General features: G+C 39.0%; 1 protein-coding gene across 1 annotated transcript in view; it reads left to right on the top strand.

Moving 5' to 3' along the window:
* slc27a6 (solute carrier family 27 member 6) overlaps nucleotides 1-11,599 on the top strand; it is a 44,871-nt gene extending 33,272 nt beyond the window's left edge. The window contains exons 7-10 of the mRNA XM_003216422.4: nucleotides 905-1,103; nucleotides 4,173-4,270; nucleotides 7,208-7,338; nucleotides 9,282-11,599. Coding sequence (XP_003216470.2) covers nucleotides 905-1,103; nucleotides 4,173-4,270; nucleotides 7,208-7,338; nucleotides 9,282-9,458 — 605 coding nt within the window. The 3' untranslated portion in view covers nucleotides 9,459-11,599. The remainder of the gene's footprint in view (nucleotides 1-904; nucleotides 1,104-4,172; nucleotides 4,271-7,207; nucleotides 7,339-9,281) is intronic.
* Nucleotides 11,600-24,990: the final 13,391 nt, after the last annotated feature.

Genomic DNA, 24,990 nt, shown 5'->3' with positions numbered 1-24,990 from the left:
GCTTCTGGAGTGAGAGAATTGGCCGTCTGCAAGGACGTTGCCCAGGGGACGCCCGGATGTTTTGATGTTTTACCATCCTTGTGGGAGGCTTCTCTCATGTCCCCGCATGGAGCTGGAGCTGATAGAGGGAGCTCATCCGCACTCTCCCCAGGTGGGATTCGAACCTGGCAACTTTCAGGTCAGCAACCCAACCTTCCAGTCACTTAGTCCACTACGCCATCTGGGGGCTCCAAGCAGCATAAAATGCAGATATGGAATTGATCTGAAAAAAACTGATAGATCGCATTGGAGGATGAGGAAGTATATGATCCCTGATGGTATGGGAGACACTATTAGGTCCTGAAATGGTGCTGGCAGTCGATAAGGGGACAGAGTTAACCTTCGTATGAAACCATCATTTTATGTTGTTTTTAAAGGATAGGAGGGAGTTGTTTTAAGGCCTTGTGAGAAGAAATCAATACTAGTGAAAGGGAATCAACACAATTCAGGGTGAATTGTAATTCATTCATCACATACTTGAGTGGTTTCAGATGGGAGCTTTAATTAACAGTATCATTTCCCTCTCCTAATACTGCTCTCTTGTAATGGGTAATAATGGGATCATAGCCACAACAAACTGGCTGAGAAAAGAGAAGCATGTTACTTGTAACTATTGAGGTTTGAAGAAGTACTAAATGTATTTAAAAGAGAAAATCTAAATAGAGTTAGAAAAAACTCAAAAGGTAAGCCAAAAAAGTTGCAGACTGTAGAAAGACTCACTGTACAGAACAAAAACTGAACTGGATGAGTGTGGGAATGGGATGCCCTTTGTGAATGATGTGATGTGTGAAACCTTGAACAAGAGCACTTGGTAAAGCAATGTAAGTTTTACTGAGCTAACTCGCATATTACATTTTACACACAGGTGAGCCTGGGCTTTTACTATCCAAAGTGAATTCAAAGAATCCTTTCTTTGGGTATGCTGGCAATAAACAAGACACGGAGAAGAAGTTAATCTGTGGTGTATTTAAGAAGGAGGATTTTTATTTCAATACTGGAGATCTGCTTGTTCAAGATGAAGATGACTTTCTTTACTTTTGGGACAGAACAGGGGATACATTCAGGTACACTAAATAATTGTATTCGTTTTTAATATTAGTATTTATACATAGCATATCTTGATTCCAGTAAAGCCTTTGACAAAAGCTCCCATAATCTTGTAAAAACGCCAGTAAAATGTGGGCCAGACAATGCTGTTGTTAGGTGAATTTGTAAGTGGTTGACTGACCAAACCCAAAGGATGTTCATCTTCCTCTTCATCCTGGAGAAGAGTGACCAATGAGGGTGCCACAAGGGACTGTTCAGAGCCCAGTGCAATTCAACATCTTTATCAATGATTTGGACAACAGAGTAGAAGTCATGGCTACCAAATCTGCAGATGACACCAAATTGAGAGGGATAGCTAATCCCCTGCAGGACAGGATCAGAATATCAAACGATCTGGATAGTGTAGAGCAGGGGTCCCCAAACTAAGGCCCGCGGGCCACATGAGGCCCCCTGAGGCCATCTATCCGGCCCGCGGCCTACCCTGGGCGGGAGGGAGGAACAGCCAAGAGGAGGAAGATTGCTGCTGCTACTGCTTCTTCGTAAGCGGTGCTGCTTCTGCTGGCTTGGCAGCGGGTGAGCGCAGGAGGGACTTTAGGACCTGCTCGCTCTCCTCCTTTTCCTCGCCTTCCTTCCTCTTCTCCCGAAGCAGCCTCCACCATCGCTTTGGAAGAGAAGGCAGGAGAGGAATAGGAATAGGAGGACAAGGGCGAGCGGGCCCTCCTCTGCCCGCCGCTTTGGAAGACGAGGAAGAAAGGAGAGGAAAAGGAGAACAGTGAGCAGGCCCCTAAAGTCCCTCCCCCGCCCGCTGCTTCAGTCATCAAGACAAACATTGTTTTTGAAGGCTTTCATGGCTGGGATCACTGGGCTGCTGTGAGTTTTCCGGGCTGTCTGGCCATGCTCCAGAAGCATTATGTCCCGACATTTCACCCACATCTATGGCAGGCATAGATGTGGCTCTCAGAGGCTCTCACAACAACCTTTCTTAACAATCACTAAAAGCCTTTCAATTCAAGAAAAACACAGAATTTCAACCCATATCAAACAGGAATCAACTAGGGGCATCTAGCATGTCAAAAATTGCTATAAAGTAATTTAAAATTGGTTGTATAACATAATTATACAATTCTCCTCCCACACTGCAATAGATTAAGAGGAAATTAAAAGTTGAAAATTAATATAAAAATTGCAAGGGAAAATAGGATAAAACAAAATAATATGAAATCAAACTTTTTTGGGAAAGCCACAAAAGCCACAAGCGTCTTTCCCAGACTGGCCTAAACAAAGCTGCTTCCAGTAAGTCAATCCAGGAAATGCAGTATATTGACACAGTGGAGGTGTCCAGGCAAAGGTGATCAACATGGGAAATGGTTATAAACCAAACTATAGATCCAAGTGTTTCATAGGATGGAACCAAGGCAAGTAAAGTGACATCACTCTCCTGGCTGATTCCTGCCTGGGGGATCAAATATAGAACCGGACATTGACCATCTTATTAGCCAAAAGCAGGCTCATAGGATATGTGCAATGTGCATATAAATTTGTTTGTAGTTTTTTTAAAAAACTATAGTCCGGCCCTCCAACAGTCTGAGGGACAGTAAACTGGCCCCCAGTTTAAAAAGTTTGGGGACCCCTGGTGTAGAGTGGTGGACCAAAATTAACAAAATGAATTTCAACAGGGGGAAATACAAAGTAGAAAAAATGAAATTCACAGATGTAACATAAGAGATACCTGGCTTGATATCAGTACACATCAAAGAGGTCTTAGTAAACCATGAGTGGAATGTGAGTCAATAGTGCAGCAGCTAAGAAAGTCGATGTAATTCTAGACTGCATAAATAGGATAAAGGGAAGTAATTGTGTCCAATTCGGGGCACCACAATTCAAGGACATTGACAAGCTGAAATGTGTTTAGAGGAGAGAAACCAGAATGGAAAGGTCTGGTTTCCATGCCCTATGAAGAGTGGCTTAGGGTTCTGGGTATGGAAAAGAGAAGGCTATGTTTTAATATTTGAAAGGATGTCATACTGAAGTTAGAGCAAGCATGTTTTATGCTGCTCCAGATGCTGAGACACAACAATGATTCAAATTGTAGGAGAAAATATTCCACTTAAACATTTGGAATAACTTTCTGACAGTGAGAACTGTTTGACCACAGAATATGCTGCCATGGAGTATGATGGATTCTCCTTCACTGGATGGATATATGTTGGTAGTTCTTTAATTGTGTTTCCCTGCATGGTCCCTTCCATTCAATGATTCCGTTTAAACACTTAGAAGATTTTAAAGGCTTCTTTGTTTTAACCATCTGCACAAAATTTCACACTATAGATGACCTTAACTACTATTTTTAACCTTAATGCACAAGGAATTATGTTTCATGATTTAATGCAGAATCCACACAGACACTAGAATTAGAATGTGGATCCTCTATGAGATTATCACTTCCTGTTTCTCTTGGTTTATCCTTTCATTTCATTTTGTTTTAAGTGACAGGGACAAAAACAGTGCCCAAACAGTGCCCTTACAAATCTGTTGCTTTTTGCCATACAGAACTGACTGCCTGACTGAATTAACCATATTTTTTGGTAGTCCTAGCTCATAAAATGGAGTGAGACAAAAATTCCCTTAGCTATTTTGTTTATTTTTATATTTGGTGGACCCTGATACAGCAAGTGGAAGTAATTTGATCCAATTCTATAAATCCTTACCCTAAACCTGATCCTCAGTGCAGTGGAATGGCACCAGAAAATACTCCTCAACTCACTCATAATAAAGGGTTTCTTTGGTTTTGTTATTTGAAAATCTGGATTAATGAAACAAGCAATTTAACATGCTAAATTGCTATCAATGGAAAATGAAAGGAAATACATGTAGTTCTCTTATTCTAACCATGACAGGAGAGAAGCAAGGGTATATGAGTCCAAGGGCCACTTGTAGCTCATAAACAATTATTTTTAGCTATAAACAAATTGAAACAATTTATCATTTCTGGAGAATAGTCTTCAGAAGATTCATTTACAAATTAAACTAGATTTCCCAGTTTTTCAAAGGTGCTATACATATTATCTGCACATATTTAATTTTAGATGGAAAGGGGAGAATGTTGCAACTACTGAAGTTTCAGATGTCGTTGGTATGTTGGAATTCATACAAGAAGCCAATGTTTATGGGGTTTCTGTGCAAGGTAAGAATTGTTATATACAAATATTTTCAATGACTTAACTGGTTCTTATTCCCATCTAGGTATATATAGAATTGCAATTTCAAGGTGTCTAGAGCACTGGTGTAGAGTAGTGATGAGAATGTATCCATTACAAAGAAAGAAGAACCAGTCACACATGCATTTTTTTCCTGCATAAAAGAACAAATGGGTCACAGTTGCTCTTTAAAACTAAAAAAAAGTCTCTCACACAGTAGTGTCATTCAAAATAATGAACAGCTGGTTCCAATCACCAGCTCTCCCCTGCAGCTTCAGTCCTTCCCTTCCTCTGATCCTCTCCCTCTCTGCTCCAGTTTCCTTCTCCTCCCCTTTTAACATGCTTAGCCTCGGCTTCTTTTAACAATTTTGAGAACTAGTTCCCTGGAATGGGCACAAACCATCAGAAATATATACCACTCTTTACAGACAGACTAAATAATGTAACTTGTGGTCCCTTTCATTTTTAGCTGTATTTAGAAAACATATAATGATCAGTAATATAAAATGCCAAACAGGTTAGATGTTGTACCCCAGTTTTATAATTTGAAAATCTATGCTGATTTTATGTACAGCTTTTTCGGTGTGCTTTAAAAATAATTGGGACCCTTTCCAGATGGTAAGGTAAAAGTAAAGATTTCTCCTTAACATTAAGTCTAGTTGAGTCCAACTCTGGGGGGTGGTGCTCATCTCCACTTCTAAGCCAAAGAGCCGGCGTTGTCCGTAGACACCTCCTAGGTCATATGACTGGCATGACTGCATGGAGCACCGTTACCTTCTCGCCAGGGTGGTACCTATTGATCTACTCACATTTGCATGTTTCAAACTGCTAGGTTGGCAGAAACTGGGGCTAATGATGGGAGCTCACCCAGCTCCATGGATTCGAACCGCCGACCTTTCGGTCAGCAAGTTCCACAGTTCAACAGTTTAATCTGCTGCACCACCACAGCCCCCTAACCTACCACGGCCCCCTAACCCAGATAATGGTTCTGCATTAAAGTTAATAAATTCCCCATTGAGGGTGTAACCAACCACAATAAGCACTACAGGATGATACAACAAAGGCACAGATATCAGAGAAGTACAGTAGCTCTAGTGTTACCCTCAGCACATGTGTTCATATGGCTCTAATCTGTATTTAGGAAGATTAAAAACTTGTGTCACTTCCACTTTATTCATCATTCATGCTGCCTTATCAGTACTTTCCTAGAACACAATGGAGAAACCCAAGCTCTTCTCTGTGTGCAGGTTGTTACCCTGTTTCCCCTAAAATAAGACATCCCCAAAAAATAAGACCTAGTAGAGGTTTTGCTGAATTGCTAAATATAAGGCCTCCCCCGAAAGTAAGACCTAGCAAAGTTTTTGTTTGGAAGCATGCTCGCCAAACAGAACACCAGAGCATGCAGGATCGGTAAATGTACGTACCATAGAGTGTTGTACATGGAAATAATGGTAGTAACAAGAAATTCTTGTTAGGATTCAGTTTGTCTGGTTATGCTGGTTTATGATGACAACTACTGTACAGTATATAATGTTCATTTTTTTTGTTCAACAATAAATGTGAATTCTTCTTCATGGAAAAATAAGACATCCCCTGAAAATAAGACCTAGAGCATCTTTTGGAGCCAAAATTAATATAAGACACTGTCTTATTTTCGGGGAAACACGGTAGGAACAACTGTGCCAACTATCATCTGGTGGATATACATTGTTAGCATGGAAAAGTCTGTTCTGAAGGCCAAATCCTTACATGAGACTCATTTCATTATTCCACTTGCCTCCTTTCCCAATCAATTTGCTAGTCTGTTCTTGTAAATCACTGAGTCTCTTGACTTTACCATCAACATGAGAGTATTCAAATAGTTTTTTCTCCCTGCAGAATCGCTTACACTGACTTTTGCATTCGTGTTCACTTTTGGTTTCTATTACTTCTTGCCTTGTTAAATACTTTTCTCTGTGGTTGTGCATTATTTGTCATAATTTCAGGCATGCGTTTAATGTTACTGCGTTCTTTAGCTCTTTTTAAGAAATCAGGAATGTCTGGACAGACATCTAGAATTACTTTGAGGCAAAAGGGAGAGAAAACTATATACAGTCAACTTGATTTTATACTGGGGTCCTGGTTTTAAAGTTGATGCAGGTATGTGTAATTGTGGTAGAATTGGACCGAAATAGAACTCACATATTCCTTGAAATACAAGACTATGGCAGGGGGGTGTGTGGTTCTCGAAGCCATTTTTGTTTTTTCTTGTGGATCCCATGCTTCCAAAAATCTGGGAGCCTCAACATGACCAACAATGCCCAGCAAGCTTGTGGAAGGGCGCTGTTTTATTTGCCTTCATTTTGAGGCATGAGGGATGTCATCTCTTTTAGGATAATCCAGTCTTTCTTTTCTTTTCCGTTCTTCTGCCAAACAGAAAGTGCTATCCTGTCTCTTCTTGAAAAAAGTACAATATGGTTTGAAACAGGTGAAGGGATACTAAAATGCCCATAAGTTCAGCAACATAAACAATAATTAGCCCCATGTCTTAATAGGTGCTATTGACTGTTTTGAAAGGGAAATGGACTTGAAGTTTCGGGAATCAAGGGTGAAATGTTGAGATGTGATCCTCTAGAGCAGTGGTTCCCAACCTTTGGTCCTCCAGTTGTTTTGGACTTCAACTCTCAGAAATCTCAGCCATCTTACCAGTTTTTAGGATTTGTGGGAGCCAAAGTCCAAAACACTTGTAGGACCAAAGGTTGGGAACCACTGCTCTAGAGTTTTGAGGGAACAATGCGCTCTGGATCCTAGTTGTCACTATTAAGTGTTGGAGCTAAAGAGAAAACAGTGTGGTGACTGGTCATTGTGACATTATTTAAAATAATAAAACATTGAATGCATTGTCTAAATGGGTACCACATTAATCCTAAAACATTTTCTCACAGGTTATGAAGGCAAAGCAGGCATGGCCTCTATCATCTTAAAACCCAATAAGTCCTTAGATGTGGAACAGCTGTATGAACATGTGGTGACATATCTGCCCAGTTATGCTCGTCCACTATTTCTAAGAATCCAGGTAATGTATACTATGCTTTGTGGGCATGTCTTCAAGGCCCTTCATTGCCAACAGAAAAACAATCCAGTGATCTACTAAGCCACATATACTGAAAATTAAGTGATGACTTCAAAGGGATCTAGCTAATGGGTATTTCAGAGATCAGTCCTGCTTACTATCTCCATTAATGAACTGGAATGATATGGTACACTAATGAAAACTACAGATTATACTAAATTGTGAGGGCTGTGTACCTTGGAGAAGATAATATAAAAGGATTAGCAAGATTAGGAACATGTACCAGGAATGACATGAAATCCAATGTAGTAAATAAATAATTTAATGTAAGGATGCTATGTCTAGAGTGAACAGTTCATTAGAAATTACATCCAAGTATCGCCTTGAAAAGCAAGCAAGTTATACTATTGTGTTTGTAATAGTGGGTTATACATTTGCTACTTTGCTTTTTAAATTACCTCCAGAATGAGGACCAGCTTTGTTTGGAAAGCTTTTGGTAGGATTCCTGGGAAGAGTAATCGGGGTTTTAAACATTCTCATTTTTAAAGTTAATCTGACAATGGACTGATGGGCCCCCAATATTAAGAATTTTTTAATAATTCTTTCTAAACTGATTAGCAGCAGTAACTACTTTTCTTAGGTCCTCATACTTTTTTAATTGTAGCATAACATGTTCCCATATAAACATACAATGAAGACCAAGGTCACAAACCTCTGATCCTTTTATGATAAAAGACAATCATATTCACCCCTGCCTACCTTCCTAATGATTTAAACACTTGATCTTACTTGTACCATTTAGCTTATGTTAGAAGCAAACTGAGGGTACAGTCCTAATGTATTTGAAAACACAAAGAAAGTTAAAAATTTGACATTATACTAAATGTCCTTTGATCAGTAGCTGGCCACTTGGGGCCCTTCCACACAGCCCAATATCCCAGAATATCAAGGCAGAAAATCCCATATTATGTGAGTGTGGACTCAGATAACCCAGTTCAAAGCAGATATTGTGGGATTTTCTGCCTTGATATTCTGGGATATAGGGCTGTGTGGAAGGGCCCTTGGAGTGCTTTTGGTGTTGCTCTAAGAAGGTCCTCCATTGTGCATGTGACAGGGCGGTCAGTGTAATCGGTGTAATCGGTGGTCTGTGTGTAGTGGTCTGTGGTCTGTCTGCAGTGTAATCGGTGGTCTGTGGTTTGCTCTTCACACTCACATGTCAACTATTTAACTTAGCTGATAGAACTAGGGCTCCCATATGTTTGGATGTAACATGACTTAGGAACTCATTGTTTGCTTAATTTCTAAATCATTTTATTTTACAAGACATGGAATAAACCCTATTAGTTGTGTACAAAAGGATTAGTTTTTATTCAAGATGTATGCTAAAACTATGGCTTTCCAAATACATCTCTTTATTTCTCAATATTTGAACAGGATTAAGAGTGAACATTTTGTAAGCTAGGAAAACATGAAATGACTACAAGATACTAGAATGTATCCCTTGTTGTCTCTGCTAGCATCTGTGAATTATCTATAAGCTGAACAAAGCAACAAAAGATACTGATAAATCATGTCGCAGTAGATTTCAGTAACAGCTGCATGAGTCAGAGGGAACGTGTTAAGCATACTAAAATTACACCCTTCTGTATTACCGATATTCATTCTGTATTTCTGAAAAAGGTTCTTTGTTTTCTACTGTTTCTGAACTCAGTTTTGGTGACCCTATATATTTCATAAACTATTCTTGGGCAAACTCAGAAGTGGGTTGCCATTATCTTCCTCTGAAATATAGCCTATAGCAGTTATCATTTATAAATACAGGCTCAAAGATCTCACAGGAAAATGTCTGAGAATTCCTTGCTTTGCCCTGTTCTGCTGTACATTCCGCATGCTTTACTTTTATAACCATAAACTATTTTTAAAATGCTCTTTTGTTTTCTCTGTAGGAAATAATGGATGTTACAGGAACTTTCAAGCAACAAAAATTTCAGTTGGTGGGTGAAGGATTTAATCCATCTTCCACCAGTGACCCACTTTATTTTTTGGACAATTCTAAAAAGTGTTACATATTATTAACTGAAGAACTGCATGAAAATATTGTATCTGGCCAGGTGAAACTTTAATGTTTATTTATTGGCAAAAATTAATGAAATCTACTGCACAAGATATAACTTTAAATAAGCTTTGTTAATTAAATGAATGGGATTTCCAGGGTTAAATTTCTACACTGCAGAAATTGTAGAGATAATTTGGTATTTGCGGGTAGAGGGTTTATTTTTTATTACAAGTTGAGCATCCTTCATCTGGAAATGTGAAATTCAAAATCAAACATTGTCCACATGGGTGGCTGAGTTAATGACATCTTTGCTTTCTGAGGATTCAGTGTACACAGAGTTTGATGTGTTTTTAAGTTATAGTGTATTACCCGTATATACTCGAGTATAAGCCAACCCAAATATAAGCCGAGGCACCTGATTTTACCAGAACAAACTGGGAAAACTTATTGACTCAAGTATAAGACAAGGGTGGGAAATGCAGCAGCTACTGGTAAATTTCAAAAACAAAAACATTATACCCATAAAATTACATTAATTGAGGCACCAGTAGGTTAAATGTTTTTAAATGTTTACATAAAACTGTAATGCAAGATAACACCCGAGTATAAGCTGAAAAAGGGCTGAAAAACTCAGCTTATACTTGAGTATATACAGTAATATGCAAACCCTTCCATATACAAATTATTAAAAAATAAAATCACCTTTTTGCTATGTGTATAAAATGAAACATAAATGAATTTTGTGTTTAGACTTGGGTTTCATCTCCAAGATTTTTCATTATGTATATATACACAAATACAGGTATTCCAGAATAAAAAAATCGCAAATCCTTCTGGTCCTAAGCATTTTGGATAGAATTAATTCAATCTGTATCTTTTTCTGTTTTGTCCATCAAAGACTTGTTTTTCTGTTTTGTCCATCAAAGACTTGCTGTCCCATGCAATCTTATGCCTGTTACTTAAAATAAGTATGTGATTTTATACAGCTTGGACCCAAAGTAGCAAAGCTTTTCAGCTTATGCTAACCCCCTGTACTCAATTTTTGGTGATCCTCTCTTCTTGCTGTAGCCCTTTCTTTTCTATATGCCAGTGTATAAATCATGGGGCCCTCTACATGTTGTTGGACGGTAGCCCCCAGCATTTCTTATCATTAACTATGCTGGTTAGGTTGGTGTGAATTAGAGTCAAACAATTTCTGGAGGGTCATAGGATTCCCACTCCATATGCCATTCTGCTCTGGAAAATCCCCATCCTCAGATGTTCAGGTGCTACAGAATGAAAAGAGGGCCCTAAAAACCACAGTTCCAGAAATAGAATACCTGTAAACAGAGACATGAATTATATCAACAAGTAAGATTTCTGCTTCCTCAATGCATTTCATATTCAATCCCCAAACTAATAGCATTTCAGAGTGAGTCACCAAAAATCTTTCACATCTAGATCTCTTACATTTGTTGTGTTCACACTCCCTTGAAACTTTGCCTGCCTCTTTTATTTGGGTTTCTAAACTCTATTTCTGAATACCCAACTGAAGTCTTAAGATACTGCAATGCTAGAAATTTGGAGAGTGAAGGACAAGTTCATGGGAATGCAGAATATTTTATGGGGGAGACAATGCCCTCACAGGCATGTTATTTGGTATTCTTTTAAACAAAGGAGGGAAATGTGCCCGAAACAGCGTCAACCCTAAAGGGAACCTGTGCTGTTCTTCTGTGCCTTCAAGTCCTTTCCTATTCAAATCCTTTATCTAGCGTGACCCTGCCATGGATTGTCTTGCCAATATTTGTTCAGAAGGGGTTAGTCATTGAGGCTGAGAGAGTGGATTTGCCCAAGGTTATGCACTGGGTTTCATTGGTCGGCTAGGAGTCAGACCTTAACCTATACTAGACCTTATTCGCTCTCCAAGGAGAAACTAAAAAGCTCCTTTGATTTTAGGGTGCATTCATTAATTTTAATCAATTTAAATATCTGATGCCAGGCATATTTCTCTGCCCCTTATGCTTGCAGACGAAAAACACTATTATTTAAACAGGAATTTTACAGTTAATTGACTGTGAAGAGTCATTTTTAAATTAATACCTTGTTATAATTAGATTTTTAGCTTTACCTTGTTTTAAACTTATTCAGATTTGACTTGGATCTCATTTTGGAATAAAGTTGTGATATAAATAATAAAACATAATAATAAACTCTTTTTTAGTTTTAAAACTGAATTTGACTTTTACTTTTGAAATATTGTAACAGTTACTATATTTATAATGCTTTTGTCTTGTTCAAATTATTTATGCCTTTTTTCTGGAAATATTTTGAATTGTATACCACCCTGGGATCATGTGATAATATGGGACAGAAATGTTTTAATAAATAAAACCACTGTCAGCCACTAGGCGGCAGGTTTCCCTAATCACCACATGGCTGTTATTCAGAACAAAGGTGCCTATTAGAATAGAGCAGTGGTTCCCAACCTGTGGGCTACAAGACCTAAATAAGGGCTTTGAGACATGCGGGGAAAATTGGCTCTGGGGGTGCATGCCGCCATTGGAAAAGAGAGAGAGAAAGAAAAGGAAGGAAGGAGATGCCAACGCGATGCCCTCGCCAGCGCTTTCTTGGTCTTGAGAGGCTTCCCAGGTCAGGGTGGAGAACACTCACCCGGCAGCAATTTTACGCAATGCAGTTTTCTGAGTCAGCCCCCAAAACAAATCTAAAGCTGATGCAAAACTGATTTGTAACCCTTTTGGTACTATTGTTGGAGAGTGGTCCCTGGTCAAAGTGTTCCCTGGTCAAAAAAGGTTGGGAACCACTGCAATAAAGCATTCTGCCCTGGTAGAGGCCTGCTTACCAAACAGTGAAGCTACAGTAAAAGCAGCTAAGCCCCCTTCTACACTGCCTTATATCACAAGAGCTGGTCCCAGATCATATGGCAGTGGAGAGTAAGCATCCTTGAGTCCCCTTCAGGGTAGAGAAAGGTGGGGTATAAATGGGGTAAATAAATAATAAATTATATAATCCAGTTCAAAGCAGATGCTGGGATCAGTGAAGATACAGCCTTAGACTACAAAATTGCAAGTTACAAGAAGAGCAATAAGAAGTGTTTTAAAGGTTACATATAGAACAGTTAGAGAAGATGCCTTAGCAGTGGTTTGCCAGGTAAGAAAGAAACAGAACAGACATGATTACATCATAGCAGCTGATTCTCCAAAGCAGATATTTACGAGACAGAAAGCAGAGTTGCAGTGGGGTAGAGCCAATAACCCGGAGAGGAAAAAAGAAAGCTGCATTCTCCTGCAATTTGGTTTTGTATCATTGTAGTCCAACAGTGCCGTGCAGTGTAGACCCCCAGAGATGGGTTGAAGTGTTGGCAAATTTCAGTTAACCCTCAGTAATTCCCTTTGACCTCATTATATACTGTTACACTTGGTAACAATATATAATAAAGAGGAGATAAAGAGGAAACAAAACACTCTGTGGAAAGAAAGAATATTAATGTGCATGGATGGATAAACTGAGACTACAACTACCTGGGTGGATGGGCATGCAGGTGAGAAGGGGAAGGGAATAGGTAAGTCGGTGAAAAAGAAAAGGCACTGATAGGGAACATAATGGTTTTCTAATCTTGACAAAGTGGGGTAATTTTGATAGTTATTTAATAAAATCATTTTTCCATACTCTGTATTGTTTCTTTTATCCTAAACCTTGGCTGCATGCAAAAGAAAGAGAGAAGGGGTATGGTATAGTGATTTCAGTGTTGGGCTTTCTTCAGCCCTGAAGAAAGACAGTAGCACCCTGCTTTACATAAGTGCTGGCAAGAAAACCCTAGGATTAGGCTTCCATAATTGGAGTTGGTTTGAAGGCACATAGTAGCAACAACAGGAAAGAGGGTTTTTGGAAGTGTATGGAAGCTAGGATCCCCTCTTCAACCCAAGTATTCAAATGTACAAGAGCCTTATTCTCTATTGCATGTGGCCACCTGTAAAAGGGAGAATTGGGTAGGGTCCCGCCCAGAGCTTGGAAGGAGCAAACTCTTTTAAAACAGGAAAAAACCAAAGAAGGTGACTCAAGACTTGTGCCGAAACAGCTGAGAGTTAATTGGAGAGAGGGAGTGTGGGGAAGAGGATGGGAGATAAGAGAGAAATACTGGGGAAGAGGGGAAGACTCCATTGGATTTCTCTTATCTGCATGCCTCAATAAAGAAGCTGTTTTGAATACTTCAAACAGCCTGTCTGTGAGAATTGTTTTCTGCAGCTTATATTAAACAACAGGCAGCTAGGCTATCAACTATGGAATGGATAGATGACCAGGCTTATGTTGTTCCTCTACCAAGGGAGGAAAAAAAATGCACTCAAACCACCCTATCTAAATATACTGGAAACACTAGTGGTACCATGTAATGGATATTGGAGAAATTTAGAAAGAAATGGGAGAGAAATGCCTAGGCTTACAGCACTTGTTGAAATATTGGTATTTAAAAGTACTTAGGTTTGACTGGATCATACCTAGATGATTTAGTTAAACAATTACAACCCTAATATTTATATCCAAGATGTGCAATAGTCTATATTTAATGTATTTTGCCTGGTTGCTCCATTATGACTATAATCAGACACTGAGAGATAATCTGTCTGATTTACATCTATTACATGAAAAATGGTAGAGATACATCATGCCTAGATATAAATCACATTTGCTACAGTCCCTTTGGTTAATGCTTTGTTTTCAGGTTTAATATGTTAAACTTCTTTTCAGAGGGTGACTATGCTTCAAGAAAATAGCAATAGGTTTAAATTCTATTGGGTTTTCAGTTTTAAACTACAGCCAAACTTCCACATTCATTAGGGTTAGGAGCACAGGACCCCCACAAAAGTGAATAAACTGTGAATTAAAAAATGCTAGTTTCTACTTGAGATGCCATGTCTCTAATATCTTGGTTCTCTAGCACAACTTTATGGTTGACTTCTACCAAAGGTTGACCATTGAATTGCATTGGAAGACATAGAGATTCTAAAGGATATGTTCTCTCTAGTAATCTCTAGATCCATCAGCATAACTCTATGATCAATCTCTGGCAGAAATTGACCACAGAGTTGAAGTGGAGCACTCAGAGATTTCTACAGAGAACATTTTAATCAGAATAGAACAGAATAACTTCATTGTCATTTTACAACTAAATTAAATGCTTTCTCCAGCACTCATCACAAAAACAACACACCGATCCCTCCACACTTCTACCACCACCACACAGTCCCCAATGCCACATCAATGCTAAACCATGGAGTTCAATATAGTTACAGCTCTAGGGTAAAAGCTGTTTCCCAGTCTCTGTGTCTTTGTCTTTGTCACCCTGTACCGTCTGCCAGATGGCAATAAAAATAAGAATATGCTGGGTGAAATGTATCCTAAAAATGCTCTGAACTTTCTTAAGGCTGTGGGACTTATACACTTCTTCTAAAGAGGGGAGAGAGCAACCAATGATTCACTGTGCAAAAGTGGTGATCCTTTGGACCACCTTCCTGTCTACCACTGTGCAGTTACCAAACCACACACAGATGCAGTAGGTTAGGACACTGTCTATAGAAAGTCAGCAGCAGTTTTTCATTCAGTTGTTGGTTCCTTAGAAGTCTCAGATAGTTCAATCAAATCCATGAATAATCAAATCCTCAAATGTGGAGGCCAACTGTAGATTTATAGCAATACAAGAAGAAAAACAGAAGTAGAAGCTTAACCATCACATTCCAACTTTCCCTTTTACTATTGTTGTGCACCAAAGAATACAAATGGTGAAGTATCTGCAGCTAAACACTAATGATAAGAAAGGAAACCAGAATGATTGGATGGATTGAAAATCAGGGTATTACCAGCTGGTAAGTATGCAGTAAACAGACAAACTTGGAAAGATGCCAAACACATACGAGACTTAACATTTTCTGGTGATTTGAGAGTCAAGCAGAAACATTACTAAAAAGCCATTCAAGTTCAGGAGTTGATATGAGTCAGCAATTCTGCATTCTACACAGAAGCAATTACTTTACTGCTCACAATTATAATATATGCCCAGAGGCAAGAAGCCTGCTGTCAAATTTAGAATTGTTCTTCCCTTTTCTATCTCCATATTTCAGCATAACACATTTGGCTTTCATCTTTAAAATGATGCACAGAATTGAATGATAAGGACACATCATTTCAGAAACTATTTTGATTTCTGAATTGGTTCAGTGCAATTAGACTAACAAAGGGAAGGGGGAAGGGTGTGTTTTATACCCAAGAGGACTAGAACCAAAAACAGGGGAGGCTCTGAGCTGACACCTTTACAAGGTACAAAAGGAGCTGTTTTAGCACTTGTAGCTTGACACACAAGCTGCATCTGCTGAAATTCCCTTTTCCATAGAATTAAAGATGTGGGGAAGCACCATCTCAGTTTCTTTACTTCATGGACAGGCAGCTGTGATCCTTCAGATGTCTTTGGATGGCAAGTCTCATAATTTTTCACCATTGCTTATGCTGGCTAAGGTTGAGTGGAAATGTAGTCCACAAATATCTGGATGGTCACAGTTGCACAGTTTCCTTTACTTCCATGGAAATCCATTTCCACTATTTTCTTTATATAACTGGGCATTGTGATGTAATTGACACTTCACAGAGCTCTCCTAAACAAATAAAAGCTGATAATAAACCCTCAATTAATCTGAAATATTAGGATTTAAAGGGATCTATAGCACTTTAGAGACTAGTAAGTTTTTAGGATGCTTACAAAATCCATTTACATGCCTCCATATATTGCTATGTGGTGATGTACGGTATATTTAGAAACAGTCTCTGGGTTGTGCTATTGCTCAGATATGATTTCACAAGGTTTTAAACACCTTATGAAGATTAAGGTCTGGACTTTTAATTGATGTTTAGAATTTTAAGTCACATTGTATAGCCAATCTAGCATACAATTTAAAACAATAAAAGCAAATATAACAATACCAAGCCTTCAAAAATCACAGCCATGGAGATGAGCTGTCTTTAATGCATATTGTAGCAGTAAGTTTGCAATTTTTAAAAAATAGAAACATCCCTGTTTTCAACTGTATAGAAACTAAAACTATTATAACTGTGGCCTCAAAACAAAGACCAGTAAAAATATTGAGAGAGAAAAATAGCAAGTACATAGACATAACATTCCTTAGAAAAAATGTAGAACGGAACTTCAAACCGCTTTAGGACAGAGCTAGTAGGGCAAACGTTAGGTAACTTGTCGGGTTGCCATAGGCATTTGAGATATTGTACATGATTTGAGAAAATAAACTCAATAGCAGGGCTTTATATAACTCACTTTGTATCATTTAAAATTCAGGACAGTGCAGAAAGTGCCTGGAAGAAAATCCTGTTTAGCAGAGCTAGGCTGGCTGAGGGAAATCTGACAGGTCACTAGAGAATGCAAACAAAATAAAGAGTTCAATTCAGACCTCAACTGACAATGAATGATGATACAAAGAATAGGAGGTTACAGTGGTTCAGCCGTAGAAAAGTATAGAATAGCAACGACCTAAATCTTGAATTCATTGTGTGGAAGGAAGACAAAGAGAAAAGAGAGCCAAGCTGTCACTGTAAAGAATGATTGTCTCTCAACAGAACTGGACAGCTTCTACTAGTTCTTAGAAATCAGATTTGCCAGTCGGAGATATTTCTCATAGCATAGCTTTGTTTCATGAATATTTCTTTTACGTGGAAAAGGCTTGTGGCCTGTGTGCACATGAAATGACATTTCTCCTTTGACATGATAGGAAAACACATTTTTCTCATGAAATACGCAGGTGACAAGACTAACACAAAGGATTATGCTTTTATGTTATGGTATACATAGATGAGCCCCCGGTAGTGTAGCGGGTTAAACCGCTGAGTTGCTGAACTTGCTGACCAAAAGGTCAGTGGTTTGGATCTGGAGGGTGGGGTGAGCTCCCACTGTTAGCCCCAGCTTCTGCCAACCTAGCAGTTCAAAAAATGCAAATGTGAGTAGATCAATAGGTACCGCTCTGGTGGGCAGGTAACAGCGCTCCATGTAGTTATGCCAGCTACATGACCTTGGAGGTGTCTATGGACAATGCTGGCTCTTCAGCTTAGAAATGGAGATGAGGAACAACCCCCAGAGTCGGACACACTAGACTTAATGTCAGGGGAAAACCTTTACCTTTACCTTTTATACATATATTTTCCTATAACTGAGCTCTGTGGGACAAGAGTGGGCATTATTCAGCCCTACATGTGTTGTTAGACTACAATTCCTACAACTTCTAGCCAGCATAGTTAAAGGTGTGGGGTGCTGAGAAATGCAGTCCAACAACACCAAGAAGAGTGTCTCATTTCCACCCCTACAAGAGATTTTTGTGGGTGAAGCAGCCCTCATTTAGGCATGCACTAAACTGCCAGACAGACACAATGGGTGATACCCACCTCTTTCTATCCCATTTATCGGTCCGAAGGTCCCTTAACTCTAAATAAAAACAGCACTACAATAGTTATTTAGCTGCTACACTTACATCCTATGGAATCTTGAAGATTACAATTGGGAGCACTAGGATGATTAAGGTGAACATTCTGGACACTCCACCCTATCCTGTAGATCCTAAGATTCCTTAGGATGTTGCCATAGGAGTTAAGGAGGAATCGTAATGCTACAAGTGCATAGCATAAATGGGCCTTCGAGTTGTGAACCTGGAAAACTGAATTCAGTAATACATGGGATAAAGAAACTAAATACATACAAGACAGACATTCTGTAATTTGTTGAAAACTTGCATGCCTACCAGCTTTGGAGGGGGTTGCACTCTCTAAAAATCAGGTTTGCCATTTAAGAGTACTTTTAGATCCAACATTAGGACTGTTCTAACATTGTTTAGCTGGTTTGAATCAACATATAAATGGGGTGTGCCTAGATACTCCATTACTAGTTTTCTCACATGCACAATGACAATTCTGAAGAAGGAGATTTCCCTGTTCACATGAAAAGTTCTCTCAAAAGCCAGGAACCCTTATATTCCCCCTAGATCACTTTTTGCCAAATCAACCAACAGCAATCAGGATAGAAATAGTGTTTCTACAGTTATCTGCACTTCAGAATATCTAAAAATTGAATGTATTCTGTATAGGAATGACCTTACAAGATTGCTCCCACAATCATTGTATCCTTTTAATAGTTTAACAAAATTAACTGGGCCCAAGGCGGCAGCTGTTCTGCCCTATATGGACATTATGTTTTATGTTCTGTTGCTCTCACTTTGTGATTATGCCTGTTGTTCTTTTTGTACAGATCTGTTGGCAGCTGATAAAGCCTGATTCTTTATGTCATTGGCTGTTCATAGCAGATCTCTCACTGGCCTAGTTTTCCGGTTATTTTATTGCAGTCTGGAGTGTCTAGTCCCTTCATCCCCCCCTTTTTTTTACCATCCTGACCTCAACACATGTTGCCTTAGATGTGTTTAGCTGGGTAACTAAACTCTCCTCTTGTCATTCCTTCATCCCTGTTTCTATTCAACCTGCATTCCTCTTGATTTCAAGTGTTTGGATAGTTGCTATTCTTTAAATGTAAAATAAAGTCATTTTTTTAAACTTAAAATGGTTCGTTATGGATTTAGACACCAAGCTAAATGCATAGAAGGAGCTGGATGTTGACACAATAGTTTGTTTTTTTTTTTAGAGCTCTGGTCCATATTCTACCACTGGTCAACAGTGCTGACCCCCATTGCATTGCTGGCTGACTTGAACTGCTAGTTTTAATCTTTAAGTCCCAAATATTGTTGGGGCAGCTTATCTGATAGATTGAGTCTTCCCATATATACCTGCCCAGATGATATGGAGATTGTTAGAAGTTCTTCTTCACTTACAAAATGATGTAAAATGAGTGGCTGAAAAACCTTTCTGGAGCTGTTGGAATGTCCTCCCCAGAGCAACAGACCTGGTTGATGGTAATGGTGAGATTTTTTTGACCCAATATCTATTGCTCTGATTTGTATTGCCATTTGATGTCCATTTTGCAATCCTATTCTTTCAATTTGGAGAGACTCTTTTTGGTGTCCTTTTCCAATTTGCTTGGATTTTTCCACCCTTTTTTCCATCACAAAATTAGCTCATCTCCAACTCTAGATTGTTTACACATAGATTAAATGGTTTATTCTCTGCATCCCTGTTCTTGAGACACACAACTGTTCCACACTACCCAACTCAAACACTGTCCATTTAGTCTTCCCTTCTTCCTATTCCTCAATTAATTACTAACCCACAGCATGATGGCTAAATGTAGTCTATAGAATTTAATGAAGGAACACAACCAATTTCTCGGAAATCCAAGCATATTAACACATATTGTAGCTTTCTTGGCCTTGGAGGGAGAGAAGAAGAGGCAGCATAGCCCCATCATTCCTAGGTTCAGAACCAAATGAAAAGCCCTTCCTCCGTCCCAGCTGCCAGTGCCCTGACCTCAGAGATGGTGGAGAGAAGAGGCAGGCATAGGATCATCATGCCTAAATCCTGAATCAGATAAAAGGCCTTCCATGCATCCCAACTAAGGTCTTTAGTGGAGAGTACAAGAAGGTCCAGCTCCATCATGTCTAGCCTCAGTAGCTGATGAAAGATACCCATCTACATCACAGCTCTACTACCCTGGTATCAAAGAGAGAGAAAAGGTGTCTGATGGATTTAATCCCTTCCCACATTGCAATCTCCTTTTTCCTTTTGTGTCATGACTTAATTAGATTGTAAGCCTAAGGAAAGGGAACTGGTTTGTTGTTCTTTTACTTGTAAAGCAGTATGTACAGTGATAGTGCTATTTAAATAGATGATGATTGGGTTACCACTATACATTTGCATATTTATTCTCTGCTGTCTCAAAAATCTGCGACAGTGACAAGGCTTTACAGAGTTGATGGGGATTTTTCTGGAAAAGCTACATCTATATGCTCCTGCCAATGTAAATATCACAAACAGCTCATAAATAACCTGAATGGCATGATTTCTTCCCACATGAGTAGGATTCATTAATATCTCATGTAACATCTGTAGCCCACGGAGAAAGAAATTGTATCAGCTCAGCTTTCATAGCTGCTTCCTGCAGTTATAAACTCCAGTTATGTACTCCAAGAGGTAAATGACAAACAACCACACAATTTAGGGAACATACAAACCAGTTCTCCAGTCTGTCCTGTCTTATGGAAATCCTAAAGTGGATGTATCATGTGGCTTTATTGGCAAGAATTGGTTAAAAGAGATTCTCCACTTCCTCCGTGGTAGAGAGATGTGACTTCCACGTGGTCCCCTGTGGGTTTTGATGGCCACACACCACATGACTAGTCTGGACTGGTTGGCATAGTTTAGACTGCATTTTATTGTCACCTCCCTATTCTGCCTCCACTGTATGTCTCTTCTGCTCATGACCATTTGTTTATTTCTGCCACAAATAGCTAAATGTATATGTCATTCTTCACTTATTATTATTCTGGTGAATACACTTTAATCTCACACCCTTATTTAACACAGTGAAATTTAAAATGTAATTGGTTTGGGAATAATAGAATGTCGAACTATTCAATTTTACTTGCAATTTTAAACCTAATATGAATTTGTAATAAAATTGTTAAACGTTATTGAATGGATGCTAAAGTTACACTTTGATTTTGCAGTAACACATGGCAAATTAAGACTGATTAAATCAAATCAACTAAATAGGATTGGGCACTATCACTTCTCATTTAAGAAACTGGAATCAGTTCAAGTTGATTAATGGCTAGCTCATACAAATGACCATTTTGGGAGCTTCTGCTGTTAACAGCATTATATGACTAGATAAATTCATGAATGCAATCAGCTTTACGATAAGCCTGGGTGAGTAATTAAAATTGTAGATAATTGGCCACTCAAAGCTGAATGTATTTGAAATAATACGGCATTGGTGTGTTACTTTAATGTAACACACATTTTCGCACCCCAATTTGTATTAGTAGATAATACTGTGAATGATTCTTCCCAGATAAGGCGTGGTATCTAGAAATGATGAGTTGAGTTGCTAAATGCAATCGCAGTGTTCCAGTATGTGCATGAAAAGGAGAGATTGTCGCAGGTTTAGGTCAAAGTGATTGCTTAGTAACCCTATATTTTAATCCAATACATTTCAACAGTACTGCAATGGCTGTATATGATATTGAATTAATATGTACATAATGTAAATCTATTTGGAAGTAATCAGTACAGAGGGGGTACATGGCCTTATCTTCTTTATTTTACAGAACGCTGAACATTGCTTGCATTTTGAAATGAGTATTTTCCCTCACAACAACCTTTGGAAGTGGTGGCTACATTAATAGAATTCTGCTTTATATGAACGGCATGGCAACAGCACATCTGGCACAGAAGAATGATGTGAAAAGAAAAGCAGGAAGGAAGAGTTGATGTATTGTGAGACTCACCCATGTGCAACGGCTAGTGGAGGGAAGCGCAGCTCATATAAAATAGTAGAGACCTAACGCACAGCTCAGTACAGCTCCTGCCAAGATTACATATATATCTCTGCATTTAAAATAGTGCATTTGTAACAGGACATTGTTCGTTTGTATCATTTCAGGGCCTATAATCTTGTTTATATGGATCTTACAATTACTGGCTCCCAGTGCTTCTTTTGAGAAGCTCAAAAACATATTGTAGCTCTGTTAGGCTGAAAATTCCATCTGCTTTTCTGCCAGGCCATGTTTAGATGAGCTGAGGTCAACAGAAGTGGTGATGATGTAGAAGTTGAATAGGGTTTTTTACTATCTCACTTCTCACTGAATACTATAGTGATCGGGTGCCTTCTCAGAAACCACAGCAATGTATTTTTGACAATGGGTATGGCGTAGTGGAAGCTGTAAGGGAAAACTCTCAAAAACAGCAGAGCATCCAAAAATACAAACAGGATACTTATAGTTTAGCATTCAGTTCACAGCAAGCAGAGCATGAAGTGTTGTGACTGGAAAGGAATTTAGAGCTTAGCAGGCAAAGATGCAGAGTTAAATCTTTAGAATTACAAAAGGTTTATTTACAAAAATAATAACTACATTTCTTAATACAGTAGAGTCTCATTTATCCAAGCTAAACGGGCAGGCAGAAGCTTGGATAAGCGAATGTCTTGGATAATAAGGAGGGATTAAGGAAAAGCCTATTAAACATCAAATTAGGTTATGATTTTACAAATTAAGCACCAAAACATCATGTTACACAACAAATTTGACAGAAAAAGTAGTTCAATATGCACTAATGCTATGTTGTAATTACTGTATTTACGAATTTAGCACCAAAATATCACGATATATTGAAAACATTGACTACAAAAATGGCTTGGATTATCCAGAAGCTTGGATAAGCGAGGCTTGGATAAGTGAGACTCTACTGTAGTAAAGAACTGGGTCTAAGCTACTCTATAACTCCATCTCTTCTAGGGTTCAAAAGAGAGGGAAAATCTCCAAGCACTACATCTCTCCTGACACACACAAGCAGAAAGAGGTCCCAATAGACCAGGGGTCCCCAAACTACGGCCTGTGGGCCACATGCGCCCCCCGAAACCATTTATCCAGCCCCTGCGCCTTTCCCGCCTCCTCACTCACCCAGTGCTCGCCTTCCAATGCTTGCTTTGTGCTTTTTATCACGGTATTTTATTTATTTAATAATTAATTATTAAAGGGTGCTTTGCTTGTGCTTTTGGTGCACAAAGGCAGAAGGGGACTAGACTAAATGGCCCAAGGGGTCTCTTCCAATCTTCTTTATTATTTTTATTATGATTATGATGGGTGGCCATCTGTCAGGGCTGCTTTGTTTGTGCTTGGGCAGTGTGGGGTTACTTCCACCAGGATGGTGTGTGTGTGTGTGTGTGTGTGTGTGTGTGTGTGTGTGTGTGTAGCGGGGATTATGGGAGCTAAAGTCCAACACATCTGGAGGGTAGAAAGTATGGAAAGCCTGCTCCTGAAAGAGCGACCTTGCTTCTGAATGAGCCTTTAAAATATACCAAAATGGCATACCTCAAAACATGTAAACCTTATTTAAGCAAATGTTCTGGAAAATAATGTACTAGAACTACCACATAACTCATCTGGAAAGAAATATACCCCTGGTTTCTAAATTATATATGTTGGCCTTGGGGCTTTAAGGAGAAAAAACATGTTGTACCATACCATGGCATCATATGCAGTATATTATATGTGAGGTTTGGCTCACCCTGTACTATAAAAAAGCTTTGGGGCCACAGATAATGCTGGGGACATCCAGTACAGGACAGTCTTCTGGTGACAGACATGTACAATTTGCAGAATACCGAAGATTATTTTGGAAATATGCTGATTTATGTTCTTATTCAAGCTCTTTGTCCACATGTGGGTTGAAAAAGGAACTGGAAACCAATTTCAGCAGAGCGAAAAACCTGTTATTTGTTAATGTCAATCTGTCTAACATTATTCCATTATGGGAAAACCAGTGGAAACTTATCTCTGGGGTAGATGAATCAAACTGAATGGAACAAAAATATGAATAGTTGCACTGTGAGGAAAACAGCAGATGAGAACACTAGACCCTTAATAGGATTCAAGATTCCAATAATAGAGGAGTGTTGCATAATTACAAGAGAGACCTTAAGTGTGGTCTGCAATTCTGTGCTTCAAATCCCATTCGCAAAATTGGAATTCATGATGGAATTTGTAGGCTTGATGAAATCGTGATAGAATTGAATCTTTTATTTGTATGTATTTACTTAGCCTCCAGATAAAGACCAGTTACTTTTAGCTGCATGTGCAGTAGGGCCTTGGTATCCACTGGGCTTTGGTTTCAGGACCTGATGGTAAGGGCTTTTGGCAGGGGATTATCCCACCTAAGTGTGGGGTGCAGTCTCCTTCTCTGGAGGCTTTAAAGCTGAGGAAGCTTGTGCCCCTGCATGTCAGAAAGGGTTTGGACTGGATGGCCCTTGTAGTCTCTTCCAACCCTACAATTCTATGAACTCCCCACATCCCTGGTGTGGATACTCAAGTCCTATTACAATATCTCTCATATAAAGGTAGGTCTACACTGACTAGTTAATGCAGTTCAAAGCTCGCTTCAAACAAGCCTAACAACAAACTCCCACAAAAACGTGCAAGAGAAAACCCTTAACACACATCAATACTCTGTGCTTTCTGTCATCACCAACCAGGCCTCAACCTGGTCCCAGGATATCCTATGTAATCATTTGCATAGGGAAAACACTTTTTTCTATAGCAGTTGGAAACTGCATTAAACGGTTGGTGGGGCCTGAATGTGAGGTGCTAGGCAGGCACAAGCTGGGTCTACACTGCGCCATGAATGCAAATTAAGACCACTTTAACCCCATGGCTCAGGCTATGGGATCATGGAAGCTGACAGCACCTCTTTCTCATGATTCCACAACACTGACCCATGGCAAGAGTGGTATCAAAATGCCTTCATTCTGCAGCATAGAGAATGTATCCAGCCAGTTTTAATTATGAATTTTAAAACTCACTCTATATGAATCATTGTTCTGTGCATTTTAATATCTAGGCAGTCCCCAAGTTTTCTGTAGGTTTGTAAATTGAATTTGTATGTAAATCAGAACA

Source organism: Anolis carolinensis, chromosome 2, assembly GCF_035594765.1.
Source record: "Anolis carolinensis isolate JA03-04 chromosome 2, rAnoCar3.1.pri, whole genome shotgun sequence".
NCBI classification, from domain to species: domain Eukaryota; kingdom Metazoa; phylum Chordata; class Lepidosauria; order Squamata; family Dactyloidae; genus Anolis; species Anolis carolinensis.
Note: the sequence above shows the minus strand (reverse complement) of the source record. Positions and strands in the feature narration are given on the sequence as shown.